The 24,014-nt window shown below is 33.1% G+C and overlaps 1 protein-coding gene across 1 annotated transcript in view; it reads right to left on the minus strand.

The window, feature by feature from the left end:
- Positions 1–24,014, minus strand: part of LOC119836759 (pikachurin) — a 112,732-nt gene that overhangs the window by 15,581 nt on the left and 73,137 nt on the right. Inside the window, exons 4-8 of the mRNA XM_038362212.1 lie at positions 22,133–22,473; positions 20,820–20,928; positions 12,167–12,368; positions 7,070–7,214; positions 4,055–4,232 (exon numbers count right to left, since the gene is read on the minus strand). Coding sequence (XP_038218140.1) covers positions 4,055–4,232; positions 7,070–7,214; positions 12,167–12,368; positions 20,820–20,928; positions 22,133–22,473 — 975 coding nt within the window. The remainder of the gene's footprint in view (positions 1–4,054; positions 4,233–7,069; positions 7,215–12,166; positions 12,369–20,819; positions 20,929–22,132; positions 22,474–24,014) is intronic.

Here is a 24,014-nt window from a genome sequence, read left to right on the forward strand (position 1 = left end):
ACCAGTAGAAATATCAGGGTGCTTTTGTGATAGATAGAAACCATTGTATAGATCTGGGTGATATCTACTAATATATTATTAGTCATTCTATATACAACGCAAAGGTGAAGGACTGACTCATCTATTAACGCACAACCCAAATTCTCGATCCATCAGACTGAAATTAGGCATGCAAATAGTCACTATGGTGCAGGATTTTGATAAATTCGACTCCCAAGGGAATAAAATAGGGAACGAATGTTTGTACCGCGGAAATTTATTTCCACCACGCGGGCGAAGCTGTGTTTAACAAATATACTAAAATAAGTATCGTTTTACGCTATTATCAGATTAACCACCAATTTCAGGTGTATCTCCAACATTGCCTACCTACTTTATTGGATCTACATTAAATACCCTTAGAGAATTATCCCGCCAAAACTTTCCGATCCACATGGGCATACAGAGCGAAGTGTTTAAATCAAGAGCCTGGCAAGGGCTCTCGTAAATAACACACGTCGTAGGGAATATTAAAACTTGCCAAGGATGATGTATGGCCCGTGAAGATAGCCGAATTTGATATGCGTATGGTGCCACGTGCTTGTTTTTACCCGTTTTTTTTCATGATTATTCACCCTTTATAATGAAAAACTGTAAAACTTCTTTATTGCAAGTTATGTAATCTTTAGTAATATTATAATGAGTTTGTTTCTTTGAACATACTTTAAACTATAGGGTGTATTTCAATCAGTTTCTGTAAACTATCATCTCTAACAATGACGAAAGCTCTCAAATCTTACGAATTCCATGAATTAAGCAATCCAACCTAAATATCTTTATGAATAGCTACAAATCCATAACTCTCACAGAAAACGGTCAATTTCCAATAGAAATTGCCGGTTCCCCCGGCCTTCCGTATTTCTATTCGTTACAAAAGTTATTTTCTCGATGGAGTCGGACAAATTGCATTGATATATTATAGATCAGAATGATTGAATGTGGTATACGGTTGTAGGAGCTTATTCAGTTATGAGAACCTTGTGCGATTTGTTGGTTTTCCATGTCTTTCAATTGTAACATTTTCCAAGAACTACTCATTTACAGATTTGACGCCTTGCTGCTGTGGTTAACGCGAAAGCGTAGAACAGATGGGTTGGGTTCGATTCCAAGTGGGGACTCACAAAAAATTTCTTGGTCTGGCAGGACACAGAAAGCTCACCTACTTGTCCACTAAAAATCGATTAGTAAGACGGTTGTACATCATCCGCTTTCTCTCACTTTCTCTGTCCCTATGTATACTTAAATATGTAAAACTATACTATGGGTTTTATTTTATAAGTAAGAGTTTAAAGGGGAAAGTTTATATGTATATCATCTATTAAACTACTCCGAATTAACGCGTGCGAAGCCGTGGACAAAAGCTAATATATTATAAACGAGAATGCTTGTAAGAAAGTATGGATGTTTGTTAATCTTTCACACGGAAATTCAACGGATTTTATTGATATTCGGCAGTAGCTTACGTATTAGAATAACACATGAACTTAATAGAAGTACTTGCTTTTGTTCTTGGTTATATCCGCAGGTGAAACCGCGCCGTGCAGCTAGTGTATAAATAATTATACGTACTATAAGGAACATTTCATTAAAATGTCAGTTTATTTTCAACGAAATACGAGATATTAAGAACATAAATATTCATTGCTTTAAACTTTCCAATGAACAAAATGATTAATGTTTTTCATATTTTAGTAGTTCCAACTTTAACATAGTTCAGAAAGCAAAAACATTCAGTCCCTATTGTAGTTGAATCCTTTATAATGAAGGTTGGGATGTTTAAAAGTTACTCGTAGTTCGACAATACATCCAATTAGTAAGCTGAAGCTATTGGCATATAGTTTATATCGATCAAAACAAAGTTTTCAATTGTTATATTAAACGTCGATGTTATTGTATTTATGTAAGTTAGGAGTCAAAAGTAAAGGGGGAGTGGGATTGCAGACATAAAGTTGTTTTAAGATAGGACATACCTACATATTTAGGTACTGCAATACTGTATTTTATGTGGGACTATATTCAATCACAATATATTTTGAATAGGAGTCAATGTTTTAAGCAAGCGACTGAAACGAAGAGATTATTAAGTCTATTATGTGTTTTTGATGTGATGAATGATTGGAATGAGATTCGACACTTAGAGACACTTCGAGAAGAAAAAAGAATTAATGGCGAACTAAACATTCTATCCTATACTAGTTAATGGGAAATAGATTTAATTACGATTAATGCACGTACATAAATAAATACAAATTTACTTAAATTTAGTATTTATTTATATACATTTTTCATCTTATTATCAGACGGTTAAAAGCAGAAATATTAATGCACCCACCACAAAACAATATATAATTAACCGCGCCTTTAAAACAAGCTTTACGAGCGCACTCTTCTGCATATATCCCAGGAATGGCTTGTTTAACAACATAAATGCAACCTACGTGCAGTTGTGTAAAATTTTTAATGAGTCGAGTTGTATATCGCATGTATTTCGCTTTTAAATTGTGTAATAAATGGTATGTAGTTAAGAAACAAACTAGCTGTGCTTTTTATTGTCTGTGTTCATTATGATTGTGTTGCTTTTATACTATTTAATATTACATATTATAACAACACATTCTTGAAAAAGGCATAGATGCTTTCTTACAATTTCATGTAGTAATCATGTCGTTAGTAATACTTGAATAATTGTTATAACTTCTGTAGTTCTACGAAATACGAGTAAATATATATAGATTCATCCATTCATGTGTTCTATATACTCATGTTATATTAAAATTAGCTGTTGTCTGTTGTAACTTCGCCAGCGTGGTCAAAATAAATTTTCATTGTTCAAATTTCCCGTAGTTTGAGCTGTGCGTTGGTAGACAAGGCATCATTACGTTTAAAATATTAAAATTTCTTTTAATTTAATACTCCACTTACTAAATTTAAATTAAAGAGTTCTTTCTTTTATATCCTTTTTACGTCGCCACGCAGCGATATGACATGATTTATATATTTAGATATAGTTAGGAGGCTAGAGAGTGACATTGGCTTCTTTTTACTGCGGTGAAACATAGTATTAATATTAATTTAATTTCCGCAGACTAAGTGAAGCAACGGGCGGAATGCTAGTAGTCTATAAATACGATTTACTTATTCAAATCCTTCAGGAAACTTATTCATGTAAACTTTTCCAGGTGTAATTCGGAATGTCGCTTCTACCGAGAAGAATCAATAAGAAACTCGATAGTTACTCTTTGCAGGAAACGCTTTCATTCAAACTGATTCGACTGAAACTTACAACACAGATAGGTTTCAGTCCGAACTCTAAAATAGTATAATGAAATCTTCCGATGGTTCTATGAGAGGGAAGGAAGTGGAGAAATCAGCTTTTTGCGTTCTATAAGTAACAAGATTGTAAAAACCAGTAAGTTATTATCTAATTCGTAAGGTTACGAAATACACTGAAAAATAATGCGAAAACATTATATTGTCTGTTGTTTTTACATATTATAGTATTATATAAGTTCTTACAAAGCATTTTCCTAAACATCATTAGATTTAGAAGTAAAAATATCCGTTTTTATTGGAGATAAATTTTAAAGGACTCTCGAAGGAGTTCGACAACGATTTACATTACCCAGCTCGAAAAATTTACTGAGTTGAAATTTTTAAAGTCAAAATGTATGAGGAGTAATTTCGCTATTTTTTTTTTTTAAATCGTTCGACGCTTATTATAAAGTATTTTATACATTTGTGCGTGTTTTCAATAATCGCATTTCGGTTTCGTTCGCTGATAGTTTTAAGAAGTGGTTTTTAACTATTTTTAGGATCTTTCCAATGTTACACATATAAACACATTACTTAATATTTACTCCATTGTATTTGTATCATGTATTTATTATCAAAAAGTCCATATACTTAAATACTTCAAACAAACACTAGATTTCTGTAACTTTAAAACGGGGAACCATTCACTATAATAAAAAAAAATATATTAAACATTTTCTCTCATTCATTCAACATAACTTACTTATATCCAAAGTAGAGACAGCATCCTTCACCAGCCTGTACGTATCGCCATTGATCCGCAAGAAATCCACACAGCCCAGTAGACCTTCAGTCAGGCCCAGTTTGTTTTGCAAGCCCGTGGTGTTACCAGCGCCGCCCACCCACACTGGCTCTCGGAATGTCATCCGGGAGAAAAGGCCCTGGGAAAGGAGTGTTACACGATAACTTTAAAATATAAATTTATGTTTATCACACTAATGATGTGATGTTATGAATGTGAAAGTTTGTTTGTTTGGATGTTTGTCCGACAATCAGGCTGAAACTACTGAAAAAATTTTGATAAAATTTGGTATACAGGCAGTGTATGAGCTGACTTGGGTGATAGGATACTTTTTATCCCGATTAAATGCTCCCTTGGGATAAAACAAGAATCTTGATATCCAGGCGGAGTCGGAACGAGCGTCAAGTATAACATACAATATGAAACACTGTGCCACTAAATAATAATACCAACAAAAATTAGATAAGATGGGATCATCCATTAGCTATCGCAGCTAGACAATATATTTAAGTATATCTTCCTTGTACATAATCCTTTTTAATTCCAATTCTCTGATTATTTCTATCCAATTAAGAAATATTTAAAAGGTCCTTTAAAAAGATTGTTAAATCTTAAATAAATTTTAATTTCAACAGATGGATTTACGAATTTGATATCCTCTATTTACCATATATATATTTATCCCCTACATACATTCTATATCATATATGGCATTCTTTATATATTGTATATTTATTCGCATAGCTTCGTGAACTATATATACAGTATATAATCGCAAGCAAGTACGGCCAAAATAACTTTCAGGTCAATAATTGAAAGGCAAATGGACTACAGATGATTCAACATCAAATCGCTTCGTATCCGATCACATCGGAATTTTCCGTCAACATCAGAAAGTTAGGCGCCCATTTAACTTAAAATTTTTATTTCAACTCCGTGAATATGGAATGAGTTGCTTTCGTAATATCTCGATGTTCGAATTTTTACTGAATTTGTTTAGTCTCGGTTATTCCTTATCTAGAAAATGAAGGAGCCGGGAGCTAAATGTAAGACATTTTTGTTGAATGTTAGAGGTTTTACCGTTATCTCGTTATGAAGAGGATGCTTCGAGATATGAGAAGTAATTCATAAACCTTGAGATAAATTTTAGTATTTAATTAGCAGAATAGAGTAGTTTTATCTATATTTATTTAATAGCCCTGAACTTAACCTGTATGAAACTAAGACACAACTTTTATAAAATATTACTTGGAGGTAAAACTGATTTTGTGTCCAATATATAGATTGAAACATATTGTATCCAGTGTTATACTCTAAAGGTCGTCAATTTCACAAAAATCAGTCATACTAATCGGAAAACAAATAACGCAAAAAGAACTTTAAATTTTAGAGTTTACGGTGCTCTTTGGATTGACACTATATACGCACAGCAATATAGACGTTCTATTAACGCGTAATACCAACGTATGTTTCACTCAAGAAACGCTCAAAGTAAAGGAGAAATACGGCCGCCATGAGACTCCTGTTCAAACAAGACGTTTTAATTAAAAAGATGCATTACTCTACTAATACTTAGAATTAATTAAGCGCGATCCCTCTGAGCTGAAGAAACTATATTACTCTACAATTCCTTTGAGAGTTCTTGCTAAGTACAGTTATTATTTACGATGATTTAATAGCTGTTTTAAGAGTAGTAATTACAGCATGAATGAAAATTGAAGTTTGAAAAACATTTTAAGAAAGATATCTGGTCTCGACCCTTAATTATGTCCGATTGTATATTAACTGGAATATAATTTTAATCAATCAATCTATGCTTATACCTTAATTTTGTTTTTATTTAATATTGCATGTTATTAATAATTTTGCAGGCAAATACTGTATTTCGTTCTTCGCCCCTTTCCGCCCTTGAAACTTTCTTATTTTCGTTGGCAAGCCTTTCTTTATTCCTTAGCACAACACATATGTGCAAATGTTAATGAGTGGTGGTGATTGCCTAACTACCAACTCGGTTGCCCGTTATAACATAAGAAAGCGCAGACAATTAATCCATTATCGGTTGCATTTAAATTTTCATTAGTACCTGTCCCGACCCAAGGTCTCTTATGAAGGCAACAATCCAGCACGCTGGCCAAGTGCGGGTTGGCAGATGTAAACTATTTAGTTTTGTTAGGCAGAACTATCTAGTTATATTTTACGCAACGGTTTCACGAAATATCGGTTTCCCATTTGTTTCGTTCCGTTTTCGATACACGATAATTTTATACCGACGGACATGTGATCTGTTTGAAATAAACTCTGCGTTTTATGAAGCGTCAAACCTAATAAATAACCAGCAGAATTAACATCATTGACAGAATGGGGTTAATTGAGTTTTCCGGTTTATTTAACTTAAATCAGTGAGAACTCATCAAATAGGAGAGCAATTCAACGGCACGGAAACCGAGGGAATTCCGGGAAAGTTGTAATTATTATTTTACTTGGACGAGTTTGTTTTAAACGCATATATTTCGTGGCATTGAAGTGGATGTCTAGTTTACACGTGCTTTATTATATTGTGTTTGTGTATACGTCTTTGTTTTGTTGGATATTGAGGGAATTGTGATTCGGCGAATTGTAGGTCAATTGCAATCAATAGAGATACAATTCGACGAGCGTTCCTACGTACAGATACAAGATAAATAGAAAAACCTCTTATTATTTCTTCGCCGGGAAGAATTAAAGACATATTTTTTTTTGTATACTTGGTAAACCTATTTTGTTATAAGTCCCATCTTATGATTTTAAGTTATTTATATTTGAATAAACGACATTTCTGTATAAAATACACAAAAATGTTTTATAACAGGAGGTTAAAAGCTTCATGCAATGTTAAAAAAGAAAAACTATGATAGCTAAACACAGTTCTATGAACACTCACGAAAACCACATTATTCTTTTTTATATTAGCACTAAGCCAATACAAGAACTACTCACCTTGGAGCGTCCTCTAACCCGCTTGCCAGCATTCAGCCTCAACCACGCATCCCACCGGTGGCGGTACACCGCTATGGTGTTCCAACGACCGAGACGCACCGGCTCCGGGGAACGAAGTACACCAGCACCACTGCCGCAGTCGAACCTGATACAAATAATATCTTTCTAACCCAATGTGATTTAAAAACTGCCGTAAATTAACGACCAGTACCTGGATGATGTTAGATTGTTTATAAGCGTTTTTTCCAAGATCGTTTAGGCATTTTTAAGTGAACACGCATTAAGAATACACAAAACAATATAAACAATTAGTCTAACCTCAAAGCAAACGCTCATTGGCTTCGTTACTTAACAACGCCATCTGCTGGAACTTTCATTATTCGCCAAAAAATAATATTAGTATTACTATTCGCCAATAGATGTCAGGAAGAGTCGCTAAGTTTTGTCGATAGTATATATATATACAAGAACTGCTCGTTTAAAGGTATAAGATAAGATATCCATACCTACTCTTCATAAAACGCTTCGTATAAGAGAAATGGCGAGACCAGATTTATATGTACGAGTGCAGCTAGTATAATACGTATAAGTATATATAATACGTATATGTGTATAGTAAATACGAGTAAGCATTACGTGCCTACATTAACTAACACGCACACATACAGAACTTTTCAATACTACTATATATATATACAAGAATTGCTCGTTTAAAGGTATAAGATATCCATACCTACTCTTCATAAAACGCTTCGTATAAGAAAACTGGCGAGACAAGATTTATATGTACGAGTGCAGCTAGTATAATACGTATAAGTATATATAATGCGTATTAGAGTATAGTATATACGAGTAAGCATTACGTGCCTACATTGACTAACACGCACACATGCAGAACTTTTCAATACTACTGACGCTATGTTCGGCTGAGCCAATGTGGCTTAGTTTGAATTGCCTCACTTTTCTTGTGCGTACTTGTTCTAGGTATTATTATAGTAAAGGAACTGCTAAAATAGCAGTTCTTTTCTATAGACACACGAGTTTTCGAGATAGTACAGTTTTCGTCGTGAGAATATCAGATAATCATACTTAACTCTGATTTTTGACATAGTTGAAATGCATTTTACGCAACGCATACCGTGGATAAACATATTATTGAATTCGCTATATTGAGTTTCATAGAACATTCGGCGAAAATCGAAAATTCCGTTGAAGTTCTGCTTTTGATTACGAAGTATAAATAACTTTATCTTATTTGTTTTGAATACAATTAATTTCTCTTAATTCTATTACAGGTTTCTAAAACAAATTGATTGGAAGAAGAGTTTTATTAAGAATTAAATAAGAAAAATGAAATCTAAGTAAGTTCTTCTTAATTATTTAATTTTTTTTTTTTTTTTTTTTTTATGTCATAGCGGGCAGCTGAGCTGGTGGTTCGCCTGATGGTAAGCGATCGCCACCGCCCATAAACATTCGCAAAGGTAGTACCTACCTCTGTGAATGCGCTGCCCGCTTTTATGGGATAAGGGAAAAGGAAAGGATTAATGACTGGAAAGAAGGAATGGACTAGGACGGGCGAGGAAAAGGAAACGGGCCTCCGGCTCCCCCACTCACCGTACGAAACACAGTGGCATGCCACTATTTCACGCCGGTTTTCTGTGGGGGTGTGGTACTTCCCCGGTGCGAGCTGGCCCAATTCGTGCCGAAGCGTGCTCGACTCCCACAATAGAATTAAGATGAACTTGTTTAGTATGATTTTCTAAGCAATTTATTTTCAAATTTAGCCTTAACTTGCAAGCTAGCAAAAGTATAATATCCTACCTAATTAACAAAAAATCACCAAAATTGTATAGTTTACAGGTTAAAGATTGATATATAGCGATTGTTGTATTTAATAGATACGAGTATATGATAGATTGTTAGTTCTATTATTTTAAATCAAAATGGATTATTCGATTTAGTTTTTCTTGTACCAGTTAATCCGCACTTCAACTGAACTGTCGAAGTTCCGTTCCAGCTCCCAAAGTTTGACCAAACCGAATGTTAAACCACAGATAACATAATACTATACCAAATTCGGCTCATCCCGTATACTAAGCAATCTTATTAGTTTGAAACCAACAGTACTCCACAACTCCTTCATTAGAGTACTCTAACAAAATATCGCAATCGGACTCAATATTATACTCAGTTATATACTTTTATTATTAAATTTTATTTATAAATGCAAAAATAATCAGAATAGAAAATTATTTTGACAATTTTTAACAGGCGTACCGCGTAAAATGAAACAACTAACACAAACTCAAACCATAATATTTATAGCAACAGCTTGAATTTATAAAACTTATAACATTCCCCATACTGCAATAGCCATCACTGATCACAACGTTATAACACGAGGCTTAGCAAGCCAGGCATAATTAATCCGACGCATAAGCCTCATCGATTATTTAATTAATATCGATTTTATATTACGCTTTGTTTCAGCTAACACATATTTTAATTAAAGTCCGAGCTTGCTCTATTGTGTTTATATTATGTGATACTTGTTCTAGCAGTTAATTGAGAATTGAAATTCGATTGAATTAGAATCGTTTCCTTTATAATGTAATGTGTAACAATTAGGCCAAATTCTAAAGTAAAACAAAATAAAAATTATTTACTAATTTTTTTACATTTCGCAGTATTGAAGTTTCTATAAATTGTAAATCATGAAATAGAAATAATATTAGGTCAGATGAAAATTACTATTGAAAAAACATTTTATGAGAAAAAACTATATGTCTATATTCAAGGGTTTCAATTTAGACTTATTGTAATTAAATCTATACATATAATAGAATCGTAGGAAAGTCAAATCTGTAGATTAGTTATATTTTATAGTTTTTAGAATTTTTGACTGTTTGTCTGCTATATCTAACTTTATATATCTAACTAGTTTGGTCAACATTTAGGCTACTTATTATCACGCTATCGCCAACTGGAGGAGCTGTGCTTTCTTATGTTGCTCGCGGACGAAGTCGCAGGCAACAGCTAGTATATAATAAAATGTACGCTTTACTCGCCATAACATAGTAACTACTTTTCCTAGACATTTTCTGTGCTGGAAATCACTTGTAAGATAAAAACCCAATCAATATCAGGTTTCAGTACTAATTCAAATATTAATTTTAAATGCAATAACATAAAACGATTTCACTCAAAGGGCAACGATTGCTTCCTTAAATGAACTTCTGTGAAACAAACCAATGTTATCACTCGGAAAGTTTGGGTGCGAAAGTTGTTTTGAGCTCTGAGCGTTATGTTTTTTGGCTCTTCGAAGTACCCAGTTGTATACTCTAATTGGATTATGTGAAAATTTTTGGTATTTTATTATATGGAAACTTAATATGGATTTATCTAATATATAAAATTCTCGTGTCACAGTTTTCGTTGCCATACTCCTCCGAAACGGCGTGACCGATTTTGATGAAATTTTTTGTACTTATCCGGTATCTATGAGAATCGGTCAACATCTATTTTTCATCCCCCTAAATGATAAGAGTAAGACAGAACAGCGTTTGCCGGGTGCAGCTAGTCTTATATATAAAAATCAGTTGCTGTTCGTTAGTCGCGCTAAAACTCGAGAATTGCTGGTCTGATTTTTATAGTCACGGTTTTGGTGCATTCTGATTAGTCTAGGGAAGTTTAAAAGGTAAGAACAATACGGAGGCGGGAGAAGCCGCGGGCGGGACGCTAGCGTTTTATATATTTTCATTTTGAAAGAAAGAAAGAAAGAAAGAAAACAAGCTTTATTGCCACATAAAAAACAAACCCATGGAAAAAGTAATATAAATTAAAAAATTGAAACTAATATAAATTAAAAAATCAATTCACAATGAAGATATAGCATACTTTCATGTAACTCAGATGTTTCATCAATGTTGTAGCCTACATGTGAGCACCTAATTATTAAAGTTTTGGTGAATGTGAATCTAGGTAGCCTAGATTTTCGTTAGCTCCTTAAAGATGAGCCACATAACATGTTGGTAGGTGCTTATTGAAGCCTTTGGATTGTTTTTTGCATACCGTAGCCCGTTTTACTTTAAACTGAGGTAGGTATTTAAAGTTGCATTAGTGCAGTAAATTATTCACCATTTTAACGTTGTATCTTCAGGGACTAATAAGTTAATGAACCAATTCTATATGAATTATTGTAAAAAAATCATTTTAATGCATGTTACAGTTTCAGTAATTTACCCAACACAAATCATCGACTGATTGACGCACGCAAAGATTTGAAAAATTTGCAATATAGGTATAAAATCGAACATCAACTAGTCTAAGCCACGGCTAAGGTTTTATGTTATATACGGTCAAAGGCAAAATAGTCTAGCATAAAACTACAACATTTTATTATATTACATTATTACAGCCATACGCACTCTGATTTACCAAATAGCTCATTATGAGGATTATAGCACATTACTGCGGGCAACCGCTAGAGGGCGCGGATCATTATTTTTAATCTGCCACAAACGCTGCCTGTATAGAGGTTTTATTACACATAACACAGTCGCTCGTGAATAGGTTATTACACGGTGATGTAAAATGAAATTCATAAGTGCTTCCATATATAATTTTTCCTGTGAATACACGCACAAGTTTATGGCCTTGCAGCGATGAATGGTCGAGAAAGTGTTTTCAAGTGTTTTGAAACACGTTTGCACGGACGTGTGAATGAGTGAATATATTTGTTTTCCGTTTATTTTTGAATTTTGAGGAACATGAAGCTTTGGTTATTACGAGAAATAACGAATTTTAATAGTTAACTGCTGTTATGTATATTGAATTCTTTCATTTAAACCAACATTTAATTATTAAATTAACTTTTTATTTATTCAATATAATATACTGTTCATACAAACTATAATTCGCGGCAACAAGTCAATACTTAAGTACACATTATTAATATTTAATATAAATTTACTTTCGATGTGCTTTTGAATCAGTGATAGTATGTAATAATTATTTACAACCAACACCAACTACTAGCTCCACTAGTAGTTGGTGTTTTAAAATCGACTACTAAGAAGACAAGTCAGTACAGCTCACCTCAACTCCACATGTCCGTTCCTCAGCACCAGCGCTAGATAATCACCAGACAGATCGTCGTGTTCGCCGGTCAGCAACAACACGCCTCGGGCCCTCTCAGGCCGCACCCGGATTCGCAGCCGAACGCGCTTGTAGGCGCCGCGCAGCGCGTGTAGCGCGAGCCACGAGGTGCCAGAGAAGCGCGGCGTAACTATCTTTTGGTCTGTGGAGGGATAACGAGTTATTTTTTTTTCTGAGACAACAAATGTGCTGCCAGTACATGGTAAAATAGTATGAGATATTATTAAGATCGATTCTGACCTTTTATGTGATCCAACTTAGAATAGGAAGGCTACAGCGCCATGTTTTGACGTAATAGATGTTAATTTAAACGAATCTAAATTATATAAACTTTTTCTTTATTTAAACATTCAAAGTAAACAACAGACAAAATAAATTTAACCGGTATTTAAATGCAAACGGATTCCTAAGTTCGCATTTTATGATAGTACTTGTAGTATACTTAGATGTATAAAATTATTGAAATATTTTTGGACACACATATAATAAGTTGTTATATGTAAATATTCATAATAAGTTGTTTTTATTATGAATGGAGTATTCAGATGTTGGTGATGGACGTGTTCAAAATATATCATGTTAGGTCACGTCGAAGAAATTATTAAGTATTTTAGGAAATCTTATTGCATTTTTGTCACGGAGGAAACAATTTTTTTGAAATAGACAGGTTGAGATTTTGAGTCAATATTTTATATTCTTTTACGTGTAATAAACTAAAACTGTGTCACATTGAATCGGGTGTACACCCACACGTTTGCTATTACGCCGAAATACTCATTCCGTAATTTTCCTTTCTACGTTTTAAATATATTTAACGATGTTTTGTATGATTCTATTAATATTTCAATTCGAAAAATAATCACTAACATAATTTAATTATCCATTCCCTTTCAATTATTGAAATATAATATTTGAATTGCATGATGCATAGTTATTTTTTGTTGAACAAATGTGTAAACCAATAAAAAAAGATATTCTATTCGTTATCTTGGTTCGTGATAATGATCGAGGTTCTCTATTGGGATTTCGGTGGTCTTTTAGTAGAAGTGTTTTTCATAAACATAACAAACAAAACATGTCGTATTTTTAAAAATCTCCCCTTAAATAATATTAATATTTACCTTGTGCTCCAGAATTCTAAACTTATTCACTTTAGCATACCAATCTAGATAGAACTGATATCTATCTGTTTTCAGCTCGACGTATAAAAGGACAAAAATCGTAAAAACAAAGGCAATCGTATTGATTTCTGCACCCGTTAGAACAAGAACCCCCGGTCCCTTATCTGAAAGTTCTGGAAGTCGTTTTCACTGATAAATGCTCTGATTTGACCCACTTTTGTTAGGGACATTAGAGAGATTCACAGGAATCCCGCCTCATTCATTAAAGCTATTAAAAATTCCTCATAAAATTCATTTCAAATTAAATTATTCTCAGTTTAAGGTCCGGTGGCGGTATTAAAATACCTGGGTTTTTGGGGATTCAGCGCCCTGGTGTATTTATGTATATAACGAATAAAAGGATTAAATTTAAATGGTGTTACTGTTAATTAAAAAAATAACCTACATCAAACTGATATATCTACACGAGGAAGCAAGAGTGTGTATTTTATAAGATATTCAATATATCAATACCTTTACTGGAATCGGAGATCAGCATGTTCCAACAAGCACACAAACTCTTCAGTTTTATATTATTTAGAAGTATAGATGTACTATTTAGAAGCTATATTATTTAGAAGTATAATGCTTGGCTAACCTACTTCCTCAGTACATTAGTTAATTTATACAAGTAATTCTTGGCAGAGTAACTAGCGAGTTTGGTTGGCTTATTGTTAGTTAAGGACTTAGGACGTTATGCGGGCACGTTCCAGTACTTGTATGGAGAGGGATTTGGGAGAACTTCATATCCTTTATATTTTTCCCAGTAAATATGAATTTAAATTTACGCAGTAGGTCCATGGCTATGGATTATATGCTTTATGTATAGGTTAATAATGAATGAACGTAATGTTATTTTGGTTGACAGAATACAATAATTTCATGGCATGGTTATAACAATTTCATGAATGTAAACGAATTTCTTATATGAATCTATCTACACTTCTAGATAACCATATTCAATTCAAAACATTAATTAACGAAATTACGATCAAAACAACATACAATTTCATTACATTTTATACCTGGGAAAACCTATTCTTTCGACAATTTCTCTTAGCTTGCGACTTATTTCATGTTTCTGCTGTAAATTTTCAAGAAACAGTGTAAATTAAAAAAAAATACGAGTAGATAGTAATTTCATTAAAATTTGAGTTAAAAAATTACATACAATTAAAAAAACATGCACACCATTAGATATATACCAATGGAAATGAAATGTTTAGGCGTGGTTAAAAGTAGCCTATTCCACTCTCTAGTCTCCCAACTATCTCGAAGCCCAAAAATCATATCGAAATATATATCCAACATGAAAGAAACGCAAACAAACAAACACACTTTCACTATTATATCATTAGTAAGGTTTGCAGTGAAGCTATTCTAAAAATCTTTCAAATATCGCTTTAAAATTAACTCTAACAGTTTTATTTAGAAAAACACTTAAATTTTTTTCAGAACCAACGGCAAATAATTAATACCAAGCAAATATTTACTCAAGGTAAATATTCCCTGAGACTCCGTTATAAAGGTGGATAAGTCACGGTATCGCATATAATCAGAGGTGGGTCTCAAAAGACGTCCTTCCGAATTTATAAAAGATCTCCCTCCTCAAGGATACGATCCCTTGAGTGCTTTCAATACGAAATATATAGTGTACAAAGACCCTAGATCGGAATGGATAACGCGTGTACATTTTCGTGTCACTTTCCATATCTAGATTGAGTGCAAAGCTCTTAAATGTTGCCTGAGCTATTATATATCATTGTATGACTTGCATTTTATAAAAATAGAGAAACATGAAAAGCTAAAAAGTAGAATACAAAAGAAAACAATTCTCATCAAAATCGGTTCATCCTTTTCATAGCTACAATGCCACAGACAGGCTCACACGGACAATCAACGTCAAACTTTAACACCCCTCTTTTCTTATCGTGGATAAAAAGTGAGAATTTATTATTTAAAAATTAATGCTACTTCAGACGGATACATATTGGCAATAATAATTAGATAGTTGTTAATAACAGTACGTCTTCATAACATTTATCAATTACGGTTTAGCCTTTTTTATAAAGTAATGTAGTTTATGTATTTTAATCAGCTTTTATAAGTATCGATTCCATCTCCTTATGTTTCTTTGTAAGGATTGTTTCACTAATTATGAATTGATCTGGACGATTCTCAGTGGTTTTTTGGCTTATACTTCAGAGGTGTGAATTTTAACAAAGTCTCTTCATGTTTTCTTAAATAAACTACTTCTAAATTATTTCACACAATTTGTTATTTAGGATCTCCAGTATAAGAGCTATTCGAGATTATTGTAAATTCTTCAAATGTTTTATAGGTTCATTCGATCGGAGAGAAACCCATCTAATTAAAAATTCAAGTAGTAATAGCATGGTTTGACCAACTCGTTTTTGTGAATCTATTTAATTACACTGATATGTATATATGTAATGAATATTCAAAAAGCCGATTTTGAAATTTATTTAATAAGCAGGAAGAAAAAAAAGAACTGGGATCATGATGTTGATATGTATTTTACTTTTTTTCATGTAACGATTGAACCAAAAAACGGGATAAAAAATATCAAGAAGGAGCGAGATACTAGGAATTCCCGAGTATAATATCTCCACAGATAATATAATACTATGTATATATACTGGTAACATTACTGTAGTGTGCAAAAACCAATAGGTATTTCCTCTAGGACCATTTCGTCCTACCCAAAATTGGCGTTTTGAACGACTCCTTGAATTATATTAAGTGATACGAGGGGCTTCATCTATAATGCGGGGGAGGGTTGGGGTGAAAAATACGACGGCGGATATAATTGTTTTGGGGACGCTCGGCTACAAGTGATGTCGACGAGGCCTTAGTGGTTTATGATTATTTGATGGCGCCAAGCTTAGAATGTTCTAGCAAAATGCTAGAATGTACTTTGTTTTATTTATTGCTTCGTTGATTTCGGATCAAATCAATATCACTACATAGTATAAAGCAAAGCCGCTTTCTCTGCTGGTCCCATGTCCTATATAGGAATATATTGCTTAAATTTTTATAACTATGCAACGGATTTTTATGGCTTTTTTAATAGGTATAGTGATTTAAGAGAAGGTTTAGAAGCCGGGGCGAACAGCTAGTATATATACAAAAACAAAACATTCGTTTGTTTTAGTTATTTTCTTTTCTTTGTTAAATTCAACATCCCGAGAATAGATATGACAGTAAAGAAGGTCAGTATTAAAAAATGAGGCAGAAAACGTAGAATAAAATTACAAATTATAGATGTTTATAATATGTTTGCCTGTTTGTATACATATTTTTCTATTTTGATCACATTTCGTTATTCACGCCAGGACGAAGTAAACCGTAATTCTAATATGGTTGACTGTATGTATAGAAACCATATATTAATAATCCACGCACTGTAATGTTGCATATGGGCACTAAATTATGAATTCCTGAAACCGGAAGGACTTCGCCGCCATGTTGCCGTCACTTCCGGTACATCCGCTCTACGCGTATACAAGACACACACATAGACAAACATAGAGAAGCATTGTAATCTTAGTTTAAAAGTATAATGTACTAGCTGCGCCCCACGGTTTCACCCGCGTAAGTCCGTATCCTGTAGGAATATCGGAATAAAAAGTTGACTGGAATAACATATAGGCATGTTATGCCAGTTATTCAGCTATCTATGTACCAGATTTCATTGCAATTGGTTCAATAGTTTTTGCGTGAAAGAGCAACAAACACACACACATCCTTACAAACTTTCGCATTTATAATATTAGTTGGATTAATGCATTTTAGAAGATGTACAGTTCCAAGGTTTTACCCGCATAGTTCCTGTGCCCGTGTTTTCGGAATGAATACTATCGTACTTTCTCTAGTCTTAAACTAAATCTGTACTACATTTTATGAAAATTGGTATAATAGCTTAAATATTCAAAGATGTTACCTTTGATTTTGAAGGAAATTGAATCCTTTTTACCGATCATTTTGAAATGTAAATCAATTCCCGAAAATGCCGACACGTACTAAACGCGCATAAAATATTTATGCCTCAGCCTACATAAAACAAAAAGAACCGTTTGTTTTAAAATAACCTTTACTATACCATTGCTATAGTAAATTCAACGATTCAATTCCTACTTTAAGCGTGATGAATTTTTGTCTATGCCTTGTCTATTATTTGGTCTATTTCTATATCTATTATGTTGTCTATTCCTACATCTTTCAAAATCAGAATTAATTTCCGAGAGCAAACCATAAAGACAGCCTCGTATTAAAGGTATATCGGTGTGCTCTCTCTTTATTTTACTTCAGTCTATGAATAATAAACAGGCTTCACTTTTAAAGACTTCTACATAGCTATTATTTAGGAATATCTTGATGGAAACGGCACACGCGATCCCTGCATTTAATATCACGATTCCATTAGATATAAAGATAGCATTCTTTAAGTAATGACTTTTAGTATATTAATAGTTTCGCATTTCTGAAAACATTGTTTATCCTACTAGTCCTACTAATATTATAAATACGAAAGTTTGTAAAGATATGTGTGTGTGTGTTTGTTGCTCTTTCAGGCAAAAACTACTAAACCGATTGCAATAAATTTGGTACGTAGACAGCTGGACAACTGGAATAACACATAGGCAACTTTTATCCCGATATTCCTACGGGATCCGGACTTACGGGGGTGAAACCGCGGGGCGCAGCTAGTAAGCAAATCAATTTTATAATATTTTTTAAGCTTTAGTAAGACTAGCCACTTGTGCCGGATCCGCTTGGTTTGACGGGATAAAAACAAAATGAAATATAACATATAACACTCACTCACACTTTCTTTCCAAACAGAGAAATCACAAACTTTACCTTTTAACATTATGCTTTGCCCAGTTTCAGAGGTTATCCAATTCAAACAAACACACAATTAAAACATTTCTTTTCACAATATTGTACGGATTACAGATCCCACAAATTAAAAGGACAAAAATTGCAGACCAGAATTATCGACGAAGTTAAACAAAGTTTCCAAAGTATAATGGGCAACTTGATATTGGTATTATAAGAAAATTACTTTTAAACTTCGCAATGACGAAGAATATAAAGCGTCTTCAGACCATCAGCCGCGATGATAGAATTATATTCACCCGATTGTAGAACTTAAGAATTTAAACAGACTGTTGGTACAGGAAAACAGTAAAGCATTAAGTTTGTTTAAAAAGCGCAAAAGGTTTCAACCAACGTCCACATAACGAAGAAGACTCTTATTTCGAGTGTATTTTTTGGTTGTGTATTTGTTACTTGATAACTCTTTGGGCTTTCAAGCGGTTGATGTGATTCGATTAGTGTTTGATAGGATTTTGTCATTTGGTCATCACTGTAGAATTTTATTGGTAAGCACTTCCCTGTAATGAATAATTGATTTGAATCATGGTGAATAAAAACAATGAAAAAATAGGATATAAAAAGAACAGTAACGATGGAAAAGTTAAATGTCTGGAACACCTTTTATCGATCAATACAGTGTAGGGGCAGGGCAAAGGGTTACCTTGACGACACAACCTTAAATTTGTAATCGAAGGCAGTGTTTATAAACTTTTAAGAGCTCTTTTTGTATGGGTTTTATCAAACTCTTAACAATAATTGTTATAAAGAACACAATCCTAGTATGCTGCCCACTTTCTGAGTTGTTTTTATGTAAATGGGTATTTGTAAAAAACATTTAATTATGTTGTTTAGTTATTTTCAACCGACCAAAAATAGTGTGACTGTATTTTTTTGGATCTGTTACCTATCTGTGATCTGTAAACTATCAACTAGGTTGAACCAATTTTTGTGATTATTTTTCTATATCAGAAAGATGGTACTCTCCATGTGGTCTCATTTAAATTTGGTTCAGATCTGACATTTTGAAAGCGGCTTTTTTAAAAAAGCTGTTTTTGTTTAGTAGTACCTAGTATTGTACTATTTATGTATATCACTACGCTAGAGTCGTCGCTAGGCCCATTTCCTTCTCCTAGTCCTTCCCAGTCCATTCCTTTTTTCCAGTCATCAATCCATTCCTTATCCCTTAAAAGCGGGCAGCGCATTTTCAGAGGTCTAAGCCTCTGCGAATGTTCATGGGCGGTGGTGATCGTTTACCATCAGGCGAACCACCAGCTCAGGTGCCCGCTATGACACAAAAAAAAAAAAGAGTCTCCATTCATATAATAGAGCGCGAAGGATATCATAATTCAATTACTATGATTGAATGATATGAAACATGATTCTTTTAATTATTGAATCATTCTGCATAGTTCACATTTGTTGACGAAGAAAAGAAATTAAATAACATTAAATTATACATTTGATCAAGTTTAGTTAGTCCAATGAACTTATAGAAGTTTATTTTTTTATAGACAGCGTACTTGGACACAAAGAAATTTAATCAGTACTTATATGTAATGTTATACACCCCCATAGAGAGCCACCCGTAGTATCTGTGGGACCACCCCTAACTCCTATGGGATAAGGGCGATCCACTGTGTAGACTTGATAAATTATTATAGGGGTTTAAATTAAGTTTTTAGAGAGGGGTGATGACGATAACAAATTGATAATGTTACTATAGACTATTTATATCTGGACATATTTAAATTAATTATTGTATGACTTTACAAAGAGATATTTCGACGGCGAATTAGGCGGGCTAAGGGCTATTAAATCAATGTCATCATTATTGATTTAAACCCTTAAATCAATAATGATGACATTGATAAATCAATAATTAAGACAGTTTAAATTTTCAGAAATAATGTGTTTTTGTTCCTGGTTGATAAACAATTGATAAAAAGAAGGTAAGTAACGGTCGACACGGTTCAAAATTAGATAGGTTATATTTTTTTTTTTGTAGTTGCTATTTAGCTTGTAAAGGAAAAAACTCCTTAATGTCGGGAGTCTGACTCGCCGTTGACCGATTTTTTAAACAAATTTTAAACACGCACATCGATACATAAAATAATCTTATCACGTTATCTGTAATGGCATTCATTCGAAACGGCTCGATTAATTTTATTAAATATAACACAAATCACTACATAGTATAAAACAAAGGCACTTTCTCTGTCCCTATGTACCTGTGTGTGCTGATTCAAGAGGAAGTATATGTATAATTACATCTATCAATCTACTCCGAATTTAACGCGTGCGGAGCTGTGGGAAAAAGCTAGTATTAAAAACTTAATATAAAAAAATCATGTCCATGTGTAATATTACATTAACACACAAACAAGGTAGTTATATAAACTCACCAGTTAAACATTTCCCATAAGCAACCTCCTACAGTAATTCACACGTATACCCAATAGCTCTAACGAATTTTCTTCTACCCTTTCGTTTGCATCCAGACCGAAAAGTACAAAATAATCATACAAACTCACCAGTTTTACATTTCCTATACACGCAGGTACACCTCGGGTCCGTGCAAGGATCGCAATTGCAACTCTCCACAGCAGTTGTTCGTGGCGGTGACGACGTAGCGCCTGGTACCTGATAGAAACACGAAATATGGATTAACGCTAACATATTAAAGAATATGATATAAATAATGAAAATAACGTACTCTAGTTATATCAACTAAGAATAGCATCGATTTAGCGAGATATTGTGACGTTATAGCTGTTAATTCTAACGATTTAATAATTTACGTTTGTATTTTTGTATTTAATGTTAATGCAAGGATATAGACAAAACAAAGGATACGGTTATTGATATGTAAAGAGGATTTCTAAGTGAATTGTATTTTTCAAATTACATTTATCACATAAAAAGGTCATTTACATTTACAGTTACGTTGCCATTTTATTTTGTATTGCATTATATGAATGCAAATATGAACACAGATTTCTGAAATTGCTTTCACTTCTCCATTACTGTGAACCACTTATCCAAGATCTTCTAATTCGATTTTTAATTCATTCAATATCATAATTAAATTCTGCGTCTATTCATCTTTAAAATAGTCTACATTACACCCTATTAACGTATTACAGTGAGGCGGGCTTTCAAAATTGAAATGCAGGGAGCCACAAAAGAGTGTCGAGTCAATGAACAGGCAAATGTGATTATGCGACATCGTTATTAAAATTAAACACATCGACGTTACGCTGCATTACATTTTTAACAAATTTAATTTAAGCCTCCCGCCGTCTGTTGAAAAGGTACAGACAGCAAATAAAACTGTAGTTGGTCTGTTTATTTCTAATAAAAATGTGCAAAGATGTATCAAAAACAAAAAAGTCAAAAAGAATAGAGACGGCAAAACGGATTGTTTTCTCGTTTTCGTCCTGGAAGTGTATGAATAGGTATGTTTCAACTTTGACCTATTGACTTTGCCATTTGAAGAATATAATTGAAAATATGAACAAGTACGGAGATATAATTAAAAGTAAACAAAAATTGGGGCGATGTTTGTATAAAAAGCTCGCAGAATTTCCATTCTCTCAATCCCGCGATTTATATTCATTTTACTGTATATTGATGATGTTCAAATAACAATTTATAATCTGATATCGAAGACGCAAAAACAAAATACTGTCATTCTCACAAATTAGTTTTTTTCATTAAAATAAATTTGTTTTTAATAAATAAAATCGACACATAAATACAAAAGCAGAAAAATCACGCATTCACTTAAAAACCATTACTCTTTTTCAACTGCTATGCGCACAAAAAGTTTTAATGTATTACTTACTTTCTGTTCCAAACTCGGTCCCAATGTAGTCACTTTGACTTTCTCAAAATCACTAGACTTCTCCGATATAATATTCAAGTCAGCGTTACTCACGCCGTCTTCTAATAAACTTTTGAGTCCATCCAACTCTTTGCTCTTTTCGCCTGTGTACGAATAATTCTGTCTTCTGTCTTCATTATGTAGTGGTTCGTGGGTTGTTAGCCTTTCGATATGTCTATCGTTAATATTACTTATTCTATAGGACGGCGCCAGCTCTAGCTCCGCAGAAAACGAAACGTCTTTCTGATAAAGTACATCCTCTTTGACGTCGGCGGCTTCCGTCGCCTTTGTTGCATTGATTTCTGTTAACAAGGGAATCTATTTATAGTATTTGTGATTGAAAAGTTATTTAAATAGATCGAGATTCATTTGTGTAAGTGATACCAATATAGATAGCAGTTATGTGTCAATATATGAAAACGATTCAGTTATCTCAATTTCTAAGACATAATATGTTTCTTATGTGACGATATGTTAAGAAAATAATAGACCATTTTTTTAAAATATGTAATAATTTTGCCAAGCTTTAGCTATGTTTAGATTTTCGCAGAATACAGATAATTGTTTCCCAAACCAACATTTTCCAGCTATTTCGTTTGATATTCATCTTTGAATATACGACCATCTGTTGCTCGAACTTTCCGCGGGAAGCTTTTAATCTACGCAATTTAGATACGCGAATCAAAGCGACACATCTGTTTGAAGGTGAATGTGATGCGGCGTTCTGATAGTTAGGGTTGCAAAAGCAGTCAAAAGTTCAATTTTTGTAAGAATTATTTTGATGTGATTAGTCGATTGTCAACCGCTATAAATTTAAAATATATTTCGATAATAGTATCAGTTATACAGGCATAAACATGCTGTTGAGTAGGTTTTCTTATTTGAAAATGACAGTTTGCAATTTCTAATCATACTATATCCTACTTATAAATTGCAAAGTTTGTAAGGATGTGTGTGTGCTTGTTGCTCTTTCACGCAAAATCTACTTAACCGATTGCAACGAAATTTGGTACGTAGCTAGCTGAACAACTGGAATAATATATAGGCAACTTTTTATCCCGATATTCCTACGGGATACGGACTTACGCCGATGAAACCGCAGGGCGCAGCTAGTAATCAAATAAAAATCAAAAATCTTTAGTTCTAAAGCTACTTTTTAAACTAACTCTCGTTAAAATCTAGCAGAGTAGGATTTATCCAGTTAAAATAAAAAACTTCGTTTCAAAAATTCTACATAAAATATTCGAACTAAAGCCCCATTTCAAATTGTTTTTTATGACAAGAACAACAACATAAGAAGTGTCTAATTGACACTTATTGACAAGATAAGTACATATATTAATTTATTTATTTATAATGCTTGTGCATGTATTTATCATTGCATTGTTGCACAAACTTTGACAGAAACAACAAGAAAACGATAAACAGTAAAAAAGGCATTTTTTCAAAAGGCAGCCTTATTGCTTAACAGCAATCTCTGCCAGGCAATCTGGTAGGAAAGGAAATGTACGAAGTTCTGGGATAGTGCAAAAGCAAAAAAAAAAAAGAATAACAAGTAATAAGTACCTAATATTAAAATATTATAAGCAACATAAATACATAAAAATAAAATAAAATAAAAGTATATACATATAAAAATATACATTGCGAGTTCTTTATTCTCTTAAAAATTCCTAACACATAAATTATAATAAAAATTCAACCCTGTCACTCATGAATGTACCAGACGCTGGTTTCGTAGTTATTTATTAAACTTTATTTCAGTCTCGCTTCGATCGTAATTCATTCATACTATCCCATTAAGTTTACGACCCCAAGTTTTGTTACGAGTTCAAACACATAC

Source organism: Zerene cesonia, chromosome 25 (genome assembly GCF_012273895.1).
Source record: "Zerene cesonia ecotype Mississippi chromosome 25, Zerene_cesonia_1.1, whole genome shotgun sequence".
Taxonomy (NCBI): Eukaryota; Metazoa; Arthropoda; class Insecta; order Lepidoptera; family Pieridae; genus Zerene; species Zerene cesonia.